At 49.8% G+C, this 18,183-nt stretch overlaps 2 protein-coding genes across 38 annotated transcripts in view; both read right to left on the bottom strand.

Moving 5' to 3' along the window:
• Positions 1-1,399: 1,399 nt before the first annotated feature.
• STAC3 (SH3 and cysteine rich domain 3) lies at positions 1,400-12,680 on the bottom strand. Its single transcript, XM_055359316.2, has 12 exons — positions 9,975-12,680; positions 8,562-8,628; positions 8,033-8,300; positions 7,698-7,795; positions 7,118-7,190; positions 6,107-6,204; positions 3,162-3,228; positions 2,933-2,982; positions 2,554-2,639; positions 2,332-2,383; positions 2,105-2,242; positions 1,400-1,927 (listed from the first exon to the last, which is right to left on the bottom strand). Exons 2-12 carry the CDS (start codon positions 8,625-8,627, stop codon positions 1,829-1,831), a joined length of 1,095 nt encoding a protein of 364 aa, XP_055215291.1. The 5' UTR covers position 8,628; positions 9,975-12,680; the 3' UTR covers positions 1,400-1,828.
• Positions 12,681-12,771: 91 nt separating this feature from the next.
• Positions 12,772-18,183, bottom strand: part of R3HDM2 (R3H domain containing 2) — a 176,998-nt gene continuing 171,586 nt past the window's right edge. For all 37 annotated transcript variants that reach the window (XM_055359296.2, XM_019038068.3, XM_055359314.2 and 34 more), the window contains 5 exons: positions 17,894-18,063; positions 16,994-17,141; positions 15,414-15,511; positions 14,990-15,074; positions 12,772-14,113 (listed from right to left, as the gene is read on the bottom strand). In XM_055359296.2, the coding sequence (XP_055215271.1) occupies positions 13,773-14,113; positions 14,990-15,074; positions 15,414-15,511; positions 16,994-17,141; positions 17,894-18,063 (842 nt within the window). In that variant the 3' untranslated portion in view covers positions 12,772-13,772. The remainder of the gene's footprint in view (positions 14,114-14,989; positions 15,075-15,413; positions 15,512-16,993; positions 17,142-17,893; positions 18,064-18,183) is intronic.

Genomic DNA, 18,183 nt, shown 5'->3' with positions numbered 1-18,183 from the left:
CCCCGAGTGTTGGGGGAGAACAGCCGCTCTCCCTGCTTCTCGGCATCCGCACACCAGCATTGCCGCCCAATGAGCCAGTAAATTGGTTTTGCCTTAGCATTGGCGGGGGGCTCTCGAGGATCTCGGGGGGCTCTGATTTTGAGTCCCTCAGACCTTGATGAATAGAGACAACCCGAGCCCTCGCGGTCCCTCCCCTCATACATTCCTGGTAGGTGGATTTCAAGGAAGGATAAGGACAGAATGCTTGATTTGCGTGTGGTTGGTGTGTGAGTTTGCCTGTGATCTGTTCCTATTCCAGCTCAATCGCGATTAAAGGGGGGGGTCTTCTTTAATGACTCCGCCCCCACCCCCTCAGGCATCCGGGACCGTCAAGGGCAAAGGGAACAGAAAACTGAACCCGGTTCTGCAGAGTCTTCTCGTGTGCTTCCCTACCCCCATCACACCTCAGCCTTCTGGAAGGGGGGCGCGCCCGTCCCAGGCCTCCTCTTCCCCAGCCCAGCTGAGCCTCTGCCCTCCCCCCGCCAGCAGCAGATGGTGCCCGGGCTCTCGCTGCCAACCTTGCTAGGCGGTGCCAACCTCAGTCCTGGCAGACAACGGGCAGACGAGAAGAGGAGCTCCTGGCTGGCCAAGCCAACCCTCCCCCACCCGGCATCGAGCTCAAGACCCCCCCCCACACGCCTGCCCCACTCCAGCGACCACCCCAGCCTGCCTCTCACTGGGTCCGCTCTCAGGTCCCCAAACTCCTCGTCTCCTTCTGCTCCCTTCCCCACACCTTCCCGCTCCTCGCCACCTGCCGCCCTGACCAGGGCCGGCGTATTTGCATATTTGCATATGCAAATAATAACATTTGCATTCGGTGCTCCGCAGGGGTGTCTCCGCGAGAGCCGGTTAGCTGTCTGCCCTCCGTCCTCACTCGGTACCTGTCGGAAAGGGTTAGGGCAGGGGCCGCGCGGGTGCGGTTAGGCCCCCGGCCTAGCTAGCTCGGTTCTCGGAGGACTTGAGGAAGTGTTGCCATGGAGACGGCACGCACCCCACCCCCTCCCAGGCCCAGGGTCTCGGGCTTGGTGTCCCTGGTTGTCTCCCCTTACCCACCCTCCACCCCCTCCCCATCCCTCGCTCTCCAACCGAGATCTTGCATCGCCCCCTGGCGGCCTAGCTCGGCGCCAAGCCAGATTCCGAAATGCAAGGGGCTGCCTGCGGCTAAATCGCCAAGAGCAAGGGGGGACTTACCCTACTACAAGATCCTGCTCCCAACTGCTGGGGCGCGGGGGCGGCGACTCCAGCCCCGCGCTCCCCTTTCTTTACTGACTACAGAGGCCTCACCTGGCGGGCGCACTTCCCACCTCCCGCCAACCTCAGCCCAGATGGGTCTCAGGTTACCCGATGGTAAAGAGGCGGGACAGCTAGGGAGGATTCTCCACCCCTCCGTAGGCCCTCTCCTCAACCCCAGTTAAATAACAACTTTTCTAAGTTTTGTCAAAAGTTTAATAAATTCGCAACATTCGACAGTTCGCCCTCCCTCGCCCCCGCCCCCCGCCCCCCGCCCCAGTCCCTGGCTCCTCCTAGTAGATACGCGTTTTTTTCCAGCTCTTGCAAGCGGGGCCTGAAAGGTTTCGGGTCCGGGCTGCTCTGGGCAGCAGGTATCCGAGGCTCCAGGCTGGGGTAGGGGGCGAGAACCAGTCCCTTCCCGGCAGCCCCGTCGCGCTCAGGCGGGCCTTCCTACCCCTCCTCTCCCAGCAGTCCCGTTGCTTTCGCCCCCCTCCCCAAACTCCACTGGGCCCGCCCAGAATGGGGTGTGGGTGTCTCCCGCTTGCAGGCGCCCGCACGCCTAAATTTCCTCTAGAAAGTCGGTGGGAAACAGCCCCACCTTGCGGCCGGTGTAGACCTTGACGTAGCCGCCCGCTTCGTCTCCTTTCTGCACCACGATCTAGAAGATTAAAGGATCAGAAGTAGGAGAGGAATCAAAGGAAAAGGTAGGAGAGGACAGCAGGGGAGCCGGGGTTTACAGGGGCTCACCCTAGTCTTATTAATGGTTAAGCTCTCCAAGGAGTGTGGTGGGCTAGGGAGCATTCAGGCCTAGGATTGGGTTGGGGCAACAGCCTACCTGGTCCTTCTTGAGAGTGATCTGCCCTATCTCGCGGTTCCCCACGAAGGATCTCGTCACGCGGTGCACACGTTCTCCAGTCCGGACCCGAATGATGAAGTTTGGAGGGAAAAATCCGACCTTCTCCCCGATTTTCCCCTAGGGAAGATAGTAGGGAGAGTCCATCTCTCAGTGTCGGGTTCTGGACTCAACCCACACTCCACCCTAGCCCTAGCCATTTCTCTCACCCGCCACCATTCTTCATTGGAGTCATCAATGACTGTGATCTTCTCTCCTGGCCTGGCAGGGGAAGGGAGGGGCCTCACTCACATAGCAGGTCCCCTGCTGTGCCCCGGGTCCAGCATCAATAGGCTCCAAGCCCTGAGTCCCCCCTTTTCCTTTCCCTTGGGGGAACCCAGTTCTTTCCTCTTCACTCCGCAGTACCAGCCCCCTGACCCAAGGCCTCTCACGGGAAATCCAGATCGTCCTTCTCCAGGGCTTTGAACCGATAGAGAGCCACAAAGTAATGAGACTGCTGGAAGCCAGGCTGCTTGTGCTGGGGGTGAAAGGGAATGATGAGTCTTAGGGCTCCTCTACCCCACACTGAGGGGCAGGATTCCAAGGCAGGGACATTCACCACACACTCTACACTCCAACTCTCTTCTAGGTCCCTGAACTGAGAGAAGTGTTTTGGTTGTGGGTGGGTGTGCAAGGTGATGGAGAGAGTGGGTCAAAAGTGATGGGAAGCCTAGGAGTTAAAGAGTGAGCTTCTGCCAGGGCCATGAGTAGTGGTGTCAGAGCTGGGCTGGGGAGAGAACTGGGTTCCTTGCAGGGAGGAAGGATTCTTACCTTGTCATCAGGTGTCTTCTTCTCAGCCTTCTTATCCCCTTCAGGGTTTCCTGGGATAGGAAACACCAACAAATTGTCTGTCTCCTGGAGGGCAATTCTTATTCTCTTATCCTTCTGTGGAAGGGCCTCGTCTATCCAAAGCTGGCCTGCCCTTTGCTCCTCCACCCTCTATTCCACAGCTGAGCCTCTGATCCTACTCCATCTCTGGATGGAGGTGGGTAACACTCACCATCCTGGGGTTTGCCTTCCTCTGGTCTGGCCGACTCTGGCTCCTCCTCCATCATGGCTGCTAGAGGCTGGATGGAGCACCAGAGTTAGGGAGACGCTGTCTTGGGAACACATGCCCTGGCTGTCTATAATCAGGTCAGAGAACTATAGAATAATGGGATCTCAGAGATCTCAAGAGTTGGAAGAGGCCTTGGAGGAAATATCTAGTTCAGCCATCTGCCTAATGCAGGAACTTTCTTTTTTTTTTTTTTTTTTTTTTTTTTGAGACGGGGTCTCCCTCTGTCGCCCAGGCTGGAGTGCAGTGGCGCAATCTTGGCTCAGTGCCAGCTCCGCCTCCAGGTTCACGCCATTCTCCTGCCACAGCCTCCTGAGTAGCTGGGACTACAGGCGCCCGCCACCACGCCCGGCTAATTTTTTGTATTTTTAGTAGAGACGGGGTTTCACCGTGTTAGCCAGGATGATCTCAATCTCCTGACCTCGTGATCCACCAGCCTTGGCCTCCCAAAGTGCTGGGATTACAGGCATGACCCACTGTGCCCAGCCATGCAGGGACTTTCTCTCATGCAGGGACTTTCTCTAAAATATCCTATCAGGTGGGTCACCCACATTCTGCTTGAATGTAGCTAAATAACAGGGAATTCACTACCAGATTCCAGGTCCTTGACTATGCTGTCAGCCTTTAAAAATACTCCAGTGTGTAAGTAAAAAGTGAGCAGCATGGCCAGGCGCGGTGGCTTATGCCTGTAATCCCAGCACTTTGGGAGGCCGAGGTGGGCGGATCACCTGAGGTCGGGAGTTCGAGACCAGCCTGACCAACATGGAGAAATCTCCTCTCTACTAAAAATACAAAATTAGCCAGGCATGGTGGCGTATGCCTGTAATCCCAGCTACTCGGGAGGCTGAGGCAGGATAATCGCTTGGACCCGGGAGGCGGAGTTTGTGGTGAGCCGAGATCGTGCCATTGCACTCCAGCCTGGGCAACAAGAGCGAAACTCTATCTTAAAAAAAAAAAAAAAAAAGAGCAGCACAATTTTTATAATTCCCTTAAAAGAATATAACCCAAGAGTATGTTAGCCTTTCTGGAAGCAGCCATATCACATTGCTAGTGCCTTACAAGTCATTAATTCACTCCATAGAAATCCCTTATCTGTGTCCAACCTCCATATCAACAAGTTTGAGGCCAGATTTCTAGTTCTGTTTTTTGCAGTTGATTTTTTTGATCAAATATGTACATTTATCTTTTCTTTTCCCTTCCTTCCTTCCTTTCCTTCCTTCCTTCCTTCCTTTTTTTTTTTTTTTTTTCTTGACAGGGTCTCGCTTTCTCCCCCAGGCTGGAGTGAAGTGGCTTACTGCAACCTCCGCCTCCCGGGTTCAAGCGATTCTCCTGCCTCAGCCTCCCAAGTAGCTGGGATTACAAGCGAGCACCACCACACCTGGATTTTTTATTTTTATTTTTATTTTTGTATTTTTAGTAGAGACAGGGTTTCACCACGTTGGCCAGGCAGGTTTCGAACTCCTGACCTCAGGTAATCTGCCCACCTCGGCCTCCCAAAGTGCTGGGATTACAGGCGTGAGCCACCACACCCAGGATGAATATATAATTTGTAACTTCATTATATCTAAATCATGTTATAAGGCATCAGAAATCTCCCTCTAGCTGTATAATGCTGAACGGACCTAGACTCTGGGTTTGCCACTCAACCAATTTTAGGAGTCCATCTAACCGTAACCATCATCCATACTAGTCCACCCTGGTTGTCCAGAAAGATATAAGAATATTCTAACAAATTCCTTGCTGAACTGAATGCAAATCTATGGCATTACCAACCTAGTAACCCTGTTACAAAAGGAAATGAGGTTTATCTTGGCCAGTAGCTTTGTGCCTCAGTTTCATCATCTGTAAAATGAACAGGTCAGACCAGATGATCTTCATGGATACTTGCATGGCTCTAGAATTCTCCAGTTACTTGGCATAACAAGTTCTCTTCCCTACATCCAAAAGCACAGCTCTTGCCTCTGTCACCTAGCAATGCCAAAGACTTTGGGCCTAGCCTTCAGGTGGTTGTGGTGGCTAATCTGACAATTTCAGAAGGAAGCTGAGAAAACATAATCTATGGCTGGAATTCTTAACCAGAGGCCCATGGTGAGCTGCAGCAGTTTCCAAAACCCCCTAAAACTGCATGCAAAAATATGTCTGTTGGGTCATGTGCAATTTTTTTCTTTTCTTTTCTTTTCTTCTTTTTTTTTTTTTTGAGACAGAGTCTCCCTCTGTCGGCTAGGCTGGAGTGCAGTGGCACCATCTCGGCTCACTGCAACCTCCGCCTCCTGGGCTCAAGCGATTCTCCTGCCTCAGCCTCCCGAGTAGCTGGGATTACAGGTGTGTGCCACCACGCCTGGCTAATTTTTGTATTTTTAGTAGAGACGGGGTTTCACCATGTTGGCCAGCCTGGTCTCAAACTCCTGACCTCAGGTAATCCACCTGCCTCGGTCTCCCAAAGTGCCGGGATTACAGGCGTGAGCCACCTCACCCGGCTTTTTTTTTTTTTTTTGAGATGGAGTCTCACTCTGTCACCCAGGCTGGAGTGCAGTGGCATGATCTCAGCTCACTGCAACCTCCGCCTCCCAGGCTCAAGTGGTTCTACTGCCTCGGCCTCCCAAGTAGCTGGGATTACAGACACACACCACCATGCCTGGCTAATTTTTGTATTTTTAGTAGAGACGAGGTTTCACCATGTTGGCCAGGATGGTCTTGATCTCATGACCTCATGATCCACCTGCGTCGGCCTCCCAAAGTGCTGGGATTACAGGCATGAGCCACCATGCCCGGCCGAGTTTTGTGCAATTTTAGGGGAAGACAATCTATTACTTCTGTCGCTTTCCAAATGGGAAAATGACCTGCTCCATGGGATCTCTGGGAGGGACCTCGTGGGGAGGTACAGTGCTCACATTTTTCTTATCTGCCTGTCCCTTCTTCCGTTCCTTGTTTGCCATGATCACCCCAGTGCGCAGGGTTTCAAACACAGGATCATTGCGATTGGCAGCAGCTAATCGAATGGGAGGAGAAAGAAGACATTATTGGGAAGGCAGAGAAAGGCTTGGAGGAAAGGAAGGGAGAGGTGGGATTGAGTAGATGGATACCCATGTGTGTATTGGGTGGCGGTGGGGGCGCCGCGGGGGAAGATTAGGGAAGGGTCAGCTAGGCAATACCCAGGACACCAATCTATAAAGGACTTTAAAAACATCACTGGTGATGTAAAGTGAGGGAGAAAAGTATTTATTAGAACTCCTTCCAGGCAAAGCATTATATGATGTTTGAAAGACAACTTTGCTTGCTTGGGAGCTGAGACATGCACAGAATCACTATTCTCCTAAGGAGAATGGGCCCTTAACTACTGGCTTTTGTTCTGCTGAATGGCATGTGTAAGCTGAGGTGCTGCCACCAATAGGTTCTTCTTTTTCACCAATAGGTTCTTCTTTTTCACCCATGCTCTTCACAGAGTTCAGCCTCTCCTCCAAATAAATGTTGAGCAAATTTGTCAATGAATATGCTTTTAAGGGTTGCCAAATTATGAACCTGCCCAGGGTGCCTGCAGCCTTTGGGTCTTGCCCCGAGTCTGATATGACTCTGTAGTAAGGATAAGGACAATCTAGAATCCTTGTTCTTGCTTAGAAATGATTTTGCACACAAAGAGCACAGATTCTGAAGCTAGCAACTGAAGATTCCAGTCTTGGCTCTACCTCTTGCTAACTGTATGTAGTTGCAACTAAATCTTATCTCCCTCTGCTGTAAAATGGGGATATTGCCTCTGCATCCAAATGGATATAAAAATGTGAGGTTGAGGGAGAATTATGGGAAACAGAAAGTTTCTGTTTCGGAATTTGGCTCCCAAAGCTAGAGATGGCATGAAACCATCTCTAGGCTTGCCCATTCCCTCACGTTCCATAAAGGGCACTTACAGAGATCTTTGACACAAGCGTACTGCTGGTTGCTGTAGAGTGGGGAACTATAGGCCCGATGGAAACCAGGTGGCTGTAGGATGGGATGAGAGGAAGCATTAGAGGTAGCAAAGTAAGGTCCAGAAGCCCATCTCTCCCAGGAGTGCTCACCCTTTCTCAGAAAAAGAGATGGGCTGAGAAAGAAAAAGCAGAGAAATGAATGGGATGGAGGAGAGACCAGCAAGGGGTAGCTGGCTGGTGACATGTCCCCTCTTTTTTTTTGAGATGGAGTCTCGCTCTGTCACCCAGGCTGGAGTGCAGTGGCACAATCTCGGCTCACTGCAAGCTCCGCCTCCCGGGTTTGCGCCATTCTCCCGCCTCAGCCTCCTGAGTAGCTGGGACTACAGGCACCTGCCACCACGCCTGGCTAATTTTTTGTATTTAGAGATGGGGTTTCACTGTGTTAGCCAGGATGGTCTCGATCTCCTGACCTCGTGATCCGCCCACCTCAGCCTCCCAAAGTGCTGGGATTACAGGCGTGAGCCACCACGCGTGGCCATGTCCCCTCCTTTCTACACTTTGCTCTCCCGAGCCTACTCACGATCTTGCCGAAGCATCTCTGCATTTCCACATAGGACTGACAGTGTTCATGGATGTTGGTTTTGCAGTTCTTACAGCGAAGCCCAAACTTGTTGTTGACTTGGGAAAGGGGGAGAAAATTCAGATAAGGTTCCAGATTGCCCTTTCCCTTTGTACCACTGCTGCTACTCTTAGGTTTCCTTTTCTGTCTGGGACCCTACTTGCTCAATCTCTAATAGCATTGCCTTACACCAACTCTAGCCACAGCCCATCTGCTACAAATACTCCTCTCCTATGCCCTCTCCCCAAACCTCTGCCTTCAATATCATACTCTCTTCACTTCCCTTCATGACTCACGAACAATCATCCGGGCACAGACATCACAGAACTTTGGCTTCTTGAAGAAGTGATCTTTGAATTTGTGGGGCTTATCGTTGACCAGCTTAGGAGGTTCTGGGGGTGGCTCCTCCTCCTCCTCTTCTTCCTCTTCCTCTTCCTCATAGATGTAGTAGATGGGCCCACCCCCAGCTCCCACTGCCTCCCCATTGGCCTGGGGCTCTGGGGGAAGTTCCATCTCCTTTGTCCCTGTAGAACCCTTCCTGAGTAACTGCTTTAGCCGCTGTAGCTGAGGGAGGGAGTGAAGAAAACCCAATGTTAAAAGGACTTGTCACCCTCTCTAGAGTAGGGGGGCGCTAGAGCAAACTAGACAGTTTTCTAGTTTCGGGCAAGGAATGTACCCCAGGATTAGGGGGTATTGGTATCGGGGACTGCAGGTGCTGGCCAGCAAAAAATGAGTCACACACAAATGAGATCAATTTAAGCACTCTTCTTCAGCTGTAATGGCTTCCCAGCCCCCCACACCCAGTGGTCAGAGGCCCAGACTCACCCCACTTTGCCGAGTCTCTGCTGGGAAGGAGGGCTTAGGGGACTCCAGCACCTCCTTTTCTGTCATCCTGCAAGAGGTTGGACCCCACTATGAAATCTAATCCCTTTCATTCTTCTCTCCCTTTCTGTCCCTTGCAGTAGGGTGGTCCTCAAAGGGGAGGCTTTCGGAGAAATGTGATGAGAGATTTTTTTGTTGTTGTTGTTGAGATGGGGTCTCACTCTGTCACCCAGGCTGGAGTGCAGTGGCGTGATCATGGCTCACTGCAGCCTCGACCTCCCAGCCTGAAGCGATCCCCCTACCTCAGCTTCCTGAGTAGCTGGAACACAAGGTGCGCACTACCTGACTACTTTTTTATTTTTTGTAGAGACATGGTCTTGCTTTGTTGCCTAGGCTGGTCCCGAACTAGCTCAAGCAATCCTCCTGTTTCAACCTCCCAAATTGTTGAGATTCCAGGCGTGAGCCACTGCACTGGGCCAAATACAGATCCTTTGGCAGGTTTTATTAACAGATTTCATGGAGGTCTAGAAAAAAGCTCAACATGGCCAGGCGTGGTGGTGCATGCCTGTAATCCCAGCACTTTGGGAGGCTGAGGCAGGTGGATCACTAGAGATCAGGAGTTCAAGACTAGCCTGGCCAACATGGTGAAACCCCATCTCTACTAAATATATAAAAATTAGCCGGGTGTGGTGGCAGATGCCTGTAATCCCATCCACTCAGGAAGCTGAGGAAGGAGAATCGCTTGAACCCGGGAGGCGGAGGTTGCAGTGAGCCGGGATTGTGCCACTGCCCTCCAGCCTGGGTGACAGAGCAAGACTCCGTCTCAAAAAAAAAAAAGAAGCCCAACAGACTAAAGAGCTTCCCAATTAGTTCCTCAAACTGATACTCATCCTTCCATCCTGAGGGGCGACCCCATAGTTCACAGCCCTTACACAGTGTTCAAAGCTGCATGGTTTACGTCATTTTCCTATAGGTACTTTGTTTCTCCTGGGAATCTGTGGGCAACAGAGATGTGATGCATACCTTCCCAGATCTCCTCTCTTCAAGAGGTTTAATGTGTGTCCTCATGTGCACACAAGGAAGGATGGACTGGAGACATTTGTCCTCCCCTACTTTTTTCTTGAGCCCTGGGGGCCCTGTGCCTAGTTCTGTCCCAGCCTGCCTCAGGGCTCAGCTATTTTAAGTTTTCAGGGTAATATGAGCCTTTCCTTCCCTTACTACTTCATTCCCTTCACCCCACCCCCACCCCCACCCCACCCTTCAATCCAAACTCATCCTAGAGTAGAATAATAATTTTACGCCTAAAACCCAAAAGACTCACAGACAAGGAGAGAAATGAAGAAGCTGAGTAGATTATAGATCAGGGCAGCTGGGGTGAGCAGTCGTGGAAATCAAGAGGATGAAGAGGTAACTTACGTTCGGGATTCCCTAAGTCAGTCCACAGTCTGTAGAGGGAGCTGGGAGCCCCGAGGCCTTGATGGTGGTGCTGGGGAAAAACTGGTCCTCTTCCTTGGGGGCTAAGCCCCCCCAGTACCCCCTGTGTTCACACCAGCTACCCAGTCGCTATTTGTAGACCTCCTAGCCTCCTGCCTTGGTGTCAGGGCTGAAATGACAGGGCTGGAGGAAAGTGGACAGCTGAGAAACACAGCTGACACAGAGAAATTGGACACTGAGAGGTCTGGGGCAGGGCCGGACCCTAACTCCTCCCATCCCCCCAGAGCTGCTGTTCCTTGATTCTTCATCTAAGGCGAACAGGTGAATAATGGCTGAATTCAGGAAGGGACAGTTTCTGTTCATGCTCATTTAACATTTAAGGGGAGTTTATTTTTATTTTTCATTTTTTTTTGAGACAGGGTAAAAAAAGACTAATTTGAACTCATAGAGCTCTCCTATCAGCCATACTAGATGTCTTTTTTTTTTTTTTTTTTTTTTTTTTTGAGACAGAGTCTTGCTCTTGTCGCCCAGGGTGGAGTGCAATGAAGCGATCCGGGCTCACTGCAACCTCCCAGGTTCAAGCGATTCTCCTGCCTCAGCCTCCTAAGTAGCTGGGATTACAGGCGCCCACCACCACGCCAAGGTAATTTTTGTATTTTTAGTACAGATGGGGTTTCACCATGTTGGCCAGGCTGGTCTCGAACCCCTGACCTCAGGTGATCCGCCTGCCTCGGCCTCCCAAAGTGCTAGGATTACAGGTGTGAGCCACCGTGCATGGCTAGATTGCTTTTTATCTGTAGGTGGTTGGAGGAGTACTTTGCTATCCTGTAAGAAAGTGAAGAATATGTAGTATTGCTTCATTCCCTCCAGCAGCTCCCAGAGACATCTCCCCACCCTCCTTCTTGTAAAATTTTGTCCTCAGACTGAAGGGAATTACCAGGGCTATTAAAAAGGGCCAGTTAACACTGGACAGAAGCATATAGCTGCCACATAAGGAATTTTTTAAATCATTTGTAAGTAATGTCCCCTTCCTCATGAGAACTGCAAACTCTTAAAGGTAGGATGGCCAATCCTCACACTTCCTAAACCCTTTTGATTCCCTGATTCCATCTCCCACCTTTGATGCCTCAGTATATAACTGATGGATCAAAGAGACAGATGCCATTCTCATCTCACAGGGGTGCACCCTTCTTCTCTTTGGGCTGTGACATGGATGAAAGAGGAGATACTCCCATCTCAGGGGAGAGCAATTTAGAGGTGGCAATGCAGTGCTGCTCTATTCCTTGTATCTGTAAGAAATAAAGGACTGTGTTGGAGACTGGGTCAGGCAAGCTCCTGTAGGATCATCGTTAGGGATACAGCTACTTGGACCCAAGAGATTTCCAGGGCAACGTGCTTTGTCATTCTCACCCACTACTTTTTTCTATTTAAGGGGGGAGTTTGAAAAGGGGGTGCAGGATGGTTCTGATTCTGCAGGTTCTTTAATGGCCCTGCTCTGACAGGCTGCAGAACAACAGGGCTTGCTTTGAGATGCTCTAAAGGAAAAGCTCCATCTTGCAGGCAAGATGACTTCTGCTCTTCATCTTTTTTCAGCCACATAGGACTGCTGAGCATGTTTGGATAATACAGCATCTTGGCACTGCGAGTTCAGTTGCTGTAGCTTTCATTGTAATAAACATCTGCTTCTGTCCCTGACAGGTAAAACCCAATCCTCCAGCTTTAGGATTAAAGAAAGGTGGCCAGGCACGGTGGCTCACGCCTGTAATCACAGCACTTTGGAAGGCCGAGGCGGGTGGATCACAAGGTCAGGAGTTCGAGACCAGCCTGGCCAACATGGTGAAACCCCATCTCAACTAAAAATACAAAAATTAGCTGGGCACGATGGGGCACACCTGTAGTCCCAGCTACTCAGGAGGCTGAGGCAGGAGAACTGCTTGAACTCGGGAGGTGGAGGTTGCAGTGAGCCGAGATATCACGCCACTGCACTCCAGCCTGGGCGACAGGGCGAGACTCCATCTCAAAAAAAAAAAAAAAAAAAAAGAAAGGCCCAAGTTCTCCATCCCTAAAGGGTTTTCAGAAGACGAGCTGGGCTGGGAGTGGTGGCTCATGCCTGTAATCCCAGCACTTTAGGAGGCCAAGGCGGGAGATCACTTGAGCCCAGGAGTTCAAGACCAGCCTGGGCAACATGGTAAAACCCTGTCTCTACCAAAAATAGCAAAAAAAAAAATATATATATATATATATTAGCCAGGCATGCTGGATCGCGCCTGTAATCCCAGCTACTCGGGAGACTGAGGCACAAGAATCGCTTGAACACGGGAGGCGGCTGCAGTCAGCTGAGATCTGCCACTGCACTCCAGCCTGGGTGACAGAGCAAGACCCCATCTCAAAACTCAACTATAAGGGCCCTAAATGAGTACACAGTACCACAGAATTAATAGTCTGGAAGGAAACCTAGAGGTCACCTACTAAGTCCAAGTCTCTTATTTTACTGATCTGGACACAGATCCAGAGTTGAGAAGTGACATGCTCGATGAACCACAGTGGCAGAACCGGGAGAGCCCAAAGCCATGGTCCCATTAAAGATCTAGCCATCTATCAGAACCGTGTACAGGGAAGAGGATGAGACAGAGGGAATGGTGTTAAAATAGTGTGCGTATGCTAGAGAAAGCCATCCCAACCCACAACAAACACCTCCAACAGCTGTAGGGCTATACCTACCCAGGGCCTCCAACCCTTTACCCATACCAGGGCGGCAACAGAGAAACAGTGACTGATGTCCAGTGACAGATTTTTTTTTTTTATATTTAAAAACAAAACCAACCTCCCCCCAAATAACCCCCAAACAAAAAAACAGATTAAATAAAATTTACAGTGAATATACCCAGCAAACATCTGTATGTGCAATTAAATACTGTGTCTGTTACTGCGGCACGAACCTCAAACAAACAATATACAAGTGTTGTGGGGGGGCCGGGGGAATCCCAAGTTTTAACTCTGTGGGGTCTAGGAAGACAAGATGGGGAAGTGAGAGAATGGGGCAATCAATTTTATCTTAATTCTGTCCATATAAATATATTCATAAAGACCAAAAAAGGAAAGGAAGCTTGGGATGTTAAAGTAATAGGAGGACAGTGTGGGACTTTCCCAATTCTACCTGACCAAAAAATATGACAGAAATTAATTTTATGATAGGAGAAGAGATTTAAAAAAATGATAGAAGAGGATGGAAGCCGGGCACAGTGGCTCACGCCTGTAATCCCAGCACTCTGGAAGGCCAAGGCAGGTGGATCACCTGAGGTCAGGAGTTTGAGACCAGCCTGGCCAACATGGTGAAACTCCGTCTCTACTAAAAATACAAAAATTAGCCGGGCATGGTGGCGCGTGTCTGTAGTGCCAGCTACTTGGGAGGCTGAGGCAGGAGAATCACCTGAACCCAGGAGCTGGAGGTTGCAGTTAGCCAAGATCATGCTACTGCACTCCAGCTTGGGTGACAAGAGCGAAACTCCGTCTCAAAAAAAAAAAAAAAAAAAGAAGATGGGAAGAAGAGTGATGCAAGGGGGGTCAACCAGGGAAAAAGAGAGGACCCATGGCAGGGGAGCAAGAAGGAGTCCAATGCCAGTGTAGGTATCTGTCTGTTTCCATCTTCATCACTGTCTTAGGTTCCAGTTTAACATCAGTTTCCTTACTTCCTGCCTCTGTCCATGGTCTGTCAGGATCCTTCAACCCCCTCCACCCTGCCCTTGCTCCTTCTGTGACAGTCCCTTTCCCCTCCTCCATTTATTGGGAGCTGGCTCGCTCCAGGATCCTCAGGTCATAGTTCTTTTTGGCCATTCGAAGTTTGAAGCGACTCACGGAGTTGTTGAGACGAAGGGAGGCATTTTGGGCAGCCAGGGGGCTGGGGAACACAGCCACAATGGTGTACAAGGCAGCGAGGTCCGAGTGGCGGCCATTCTCAGCAGTCCCACTGTTGTCCCCCCCACCCCCTCCAGGCAGCCCCTGAGCATCCTTGAGCCACTGGATCTTGGCGCCGGACATGGCGAGCTGCGTGAAGAGTTTGTCCGCCTCAGTACGGGTGATGCCCTCAGGGAGATCTGTCACCTCCAGCACCCGCCCCAGGACTGGAAGGGGAGGAGAGAGGACATGGTTGTGAGAGGAATAGGACAGGAAGGACTTGACAGCAGCCCAGCAGAGAAGTGTCCAGCTGACTAAGTCTGTATACAATGTCTTCAAAAGCCTGGCCTTTCTCTCTCAGCCCTTTCTTCCCCTCCCCACCATCCCAGCTCTGATCAGGGCAACTAGGAGAAAAACAAATGAACCTTTCTATTCTCCCAGCCCAGAGATGCAGGAAAGAAGGGACAGGGAATCAGAATCCTGGGTTTCTGAGCTAAGAACCTATACCTCAGTTCTCTCACAAGGTGCTACTGCTATGAACAAAATGTGGCTTTTGCTAATGTTCTTTAACAATAATGTATCAATCTGAAATATGTTCCATAGTTCCCTTCCCACTCAGAGGCTGGCTCAAATAGATTCTTCCTTCTTATCATCTCAGGAAGTCAAGTTTCCCTTCCTTTCCTTGTTTAGGAAATTGCTCCAAATCCCAAGACAGATCTTGTTCACCTAGTGGGAGGCTCGTAGGACGAGAGTTCCTCCCCCATATTCTCTACCAATCTTCTCCTAAACTGGGTCTAGGACTACCAAAGGTAGATGTCGTAGATTAAGGACAGGACACTAATTAGAAAACTCTTTGTTAATAAGACGCAACTCCCATAATTGTGTTATTCCCACTTTTTACCATGATCTTCCTCAGAAACTGAGATGGCTTGGTAGGGAGGACTGAGATACTTCACTTCTCCAGTTTCTGCTTGCTTTTGAGCACAAAGGGTCCCACTTCCACTCCCCATCCTAAGCTGGCTTTTCCCACCCATGCTGGACTGGTAATTAAGCGCTGGAAGGGTGGGCACCTTCTCTTGGGGATTCAGCATCCCGTGACTCACCAACATCTGCTGTCCCCAGGTCAGTGGAGGCAGATTTGAGTGCTTGTCTCTTGCCCCGGTTTCCATGCTTCAATCCACTCTGTCCCTTCAACATTTGAAAGACGACTCTCATCCCATGTAAACAACATTGACTGCCTTGCATCACAATGTCTGTCTGAGAGATTGTGGAGTAGCACCAACCCAGAGGACCCCACCCCACTAGGCAGTCAGGTTGGCCATGGAGCAGCGACTGAGAAACAGGGAGCCCCTCCCTCTTGGCATGGGGGTTGGGTGGGAGACATGAGTATAGGAGGTAGGGCAAGGCTCCTGCTTTGTTCATTCTGTGTTATTTCCCTTGTACACCCAGCTGGTTGAAGCTCAGACACAGGCACCCAAATAAGAAGAGGGGTCTGATGGCTCTACAGTTGCTGGTGGACACCCTTACCTGGTGCACCGTGTAAGTTGACTGGCCATGGAGCAAGGGAGGGCAGATGGACAGATTGTACTGTAATGGCTGGCCCAAAAGGGAGTAGCGCCCATCACCTAGGGAGTAAGAGCAATTGGTTTTCTGGGAGCTTAAGCTTCATAGTATGACTTTTATAAGACTTCAAGGGGCTTTGGAGACAGCAACAATGCATACTATTCCTAATTTTCTATGATGGAAATGCCCATGCGACTGGTATAAGAGTTGTTTCTCTTCCTAAATCCTTTGGCTCTCAACTGTCTCACAGATAAATGGGACTACTAGGTCCCATCATCCTTGAAGAAAGGCTCTATCCATTGTAGACAACAGTCCTGTGAAAATGACCAGGGAAGAAACTTACAGACCCTTATGAATGTCTTTTATCTCTCTCTTTTTTTTTTTTTTTTTGAGACAGAGTTTCACTTGCCACCCAGGCTGGAGTGCAATGGCATGATCTCGGCTCACTGCAACCTCTGCCTCCCGGGAAGCGATTCTCCTGCTTCAGCCTCCCGAGTAGCTGGGATTACAAGCATGTGCCACCACGCCTGGCTAATTTTTTTTTTGTATTTTTAGTAGAGATGGGGTTTCACCACGTTGGCCAGGCTGGTCTTGAACTCCTGACCTCAGGTGATCCGCCTGCCCCGGCCTCCCAAAGTGCTGGGATTACAAGCGTGAGCCACTGCGCCCGGCTGTCTTTTATCTCTTATATAGATTCTCCCAACCCCTAAACCCAGGGTTCAAGTTTCTGACTCATGTGAGAGGCAGTATAAGCATAGTAGACAAGAGCATAGACGTGGAGCCAGACTGCCTGGGTTAAAATAGTGGCTCTGTTACTGGAAATATGATCCGATGTTGGATATTTTTTTCCCTCATTAATGTTGCTGGAAAGGTTAAACAAATATAAGACATGTAAAGCATTTATAGCAATGCCTGGTACATATTAAGTACCATTAAGTGTTACCTATTATTGATAAATATTACATTTCAGAGCACTTTAAAGTTTTTAAACTACATTCTCATTTTTATACTGCTTGTGACAGCTAGGGCAGAAAGCAGATAAAATTCCCATCTTATGTGTGATTAACCCCATTTTACAGACTAGGAACTGAGGTCTACTTCTGAGTTTAAGTAACCTGTTGAACATCACAAAGCTAGTTAGTGGTGAGACTGGAACTTCTGAAACCAAATCTAGTGTTTCCTTTTCTAAGACCATACCATTTCTTACAAAGTCCCACATTCCCAGCCCTCAGACTTGGTACTGATAGTAGGTTAAACTCTTTGGTCATTAGAAAGTTCAGTGAACTTATTTTCTCCAGCTCTTTTCACCTACTTGGCTGTAAGTACTAAGTATGTAAAGAAGGCTAAAGAAAGTTAAGCATGGACAGCACTAGAGAGGGGCAAGTGTCCAAGGCCTATACAGGGATGTTAAAGGAAGAGTTAACTCCCAGAATTGGATCATCTACACTGGTCCTCTGCCTGTTGTTACTCATTCAATTTCTGCAATTGGGAACGGGATGTGAAAGGTGAATTCCATAGCAGTCAGCACTAATCCAACCCCCTACCCTGTGCTGGACCCCCAGGCCGGGGGAACTGTGTGAGGACAGGCAGGGGACTGAGTCCTGTGCAGACACTGCTGAGGCTGGTGACAGGAGAGGGTGCTGGAGACTGGGTAGGAGATGTGACAGGGCTGCTGCTCATTTGTGTGTTGGCCTGTGGAAAAGAGGAGCACATGTCACATAAACATCAAACATTACCCTCTGGATATTCCTATGGCTTGGCTTAAAATTCACCTGTCTCAGGAAATAAGTTTCTCTTGCTGAACTCTGCCAAAGTCAGACTCTTCCTTCAAACTGCAACCTCAGTCCTTAATTCATTTATGTTATTTTATTTATTTATTTATTTATTTATTTATTTATTTATTTATTTATTTTGAGATGGAGTCTTGCTCTATCACCCAGACAGGCTGGAGTGCAGTGGTGCAATCTTGGCTCACTGCAACCTACACCTCCCGGGTTCAAGCGATTCTCCTGCCTCAGCCTTCCGAGTAGCTGGGATTACAGGTGCCCACCATCACGCCTGGCTAATTTTTTTATTTTCAGTAGAGACGGGGTATCACCACGTTGGTCTCAAACTCCTGACCTCAAGTGATCCTCCCGCCTTGTCCTCCCAAAGTGCTGGGATTACTGGTGTGCGCCACCATGCCTGGCCCATTTATGTTATTTTAATATCCATTTCTCGCATATTGATTTAAGTATTCTCTGAGCATTTTCAAGTGTGTATCCCACCTGCCACCTTATATATTAGGTTCCTTAAAAGAGGATGCTCTCTACTTCCTGTGTTTCTCCCCAGAAAGTACCCAGGAAAAGACATGTAAAAGAGGCTGCTCAGTCAATAGCAAACATTGCGCCCCGGGAAGAATACGGTCATCTCCTTGCCAAGACAAGGCTGAGTGCTGCACTCACCTGGGGGCTGCTGTCAGGACTGTACAGGTCTCCAGGCTTCTGCCCCCGCTGGTCCATGCTGTAGTATTTACAATGACTCCACTGGACCATGGATGGGTTCTGAGGGGGCTGGGGTCCATTAGGGACATTCAGCTGCATGACCACTACACCTGGTCCAGAAGGTGACACTCCTGAAGGGCAGGAAGAAAGCAGTTGGTTACAAATTCCAACTGTATTTTTGCCTTCCAACTAGCCCTGAGTAGGAAAGCAGCAAATAAATCCACCCACTGCCTCAGGGTCACTCAAGCTAT

This window comes from Gorilla gorilla, chromosome 10 (assembly GCF_029281585.2).
Source record: "Gorilla gorilla gorilla isolate KB3781 chromosome 10, NHGRI_mGorGor1-v2.1_pri, whole genome shotgun sequence".
NCBI lineage: Eukaryota > Metazoa > Chordata > Mammalia > Primates > Hominidae > Gorilla > Gorilla gorilla.
Note: the sequence above shows the minus strand (reverse complement) of the source record. Positions and strands in the feature narration are given on the sequence as shown.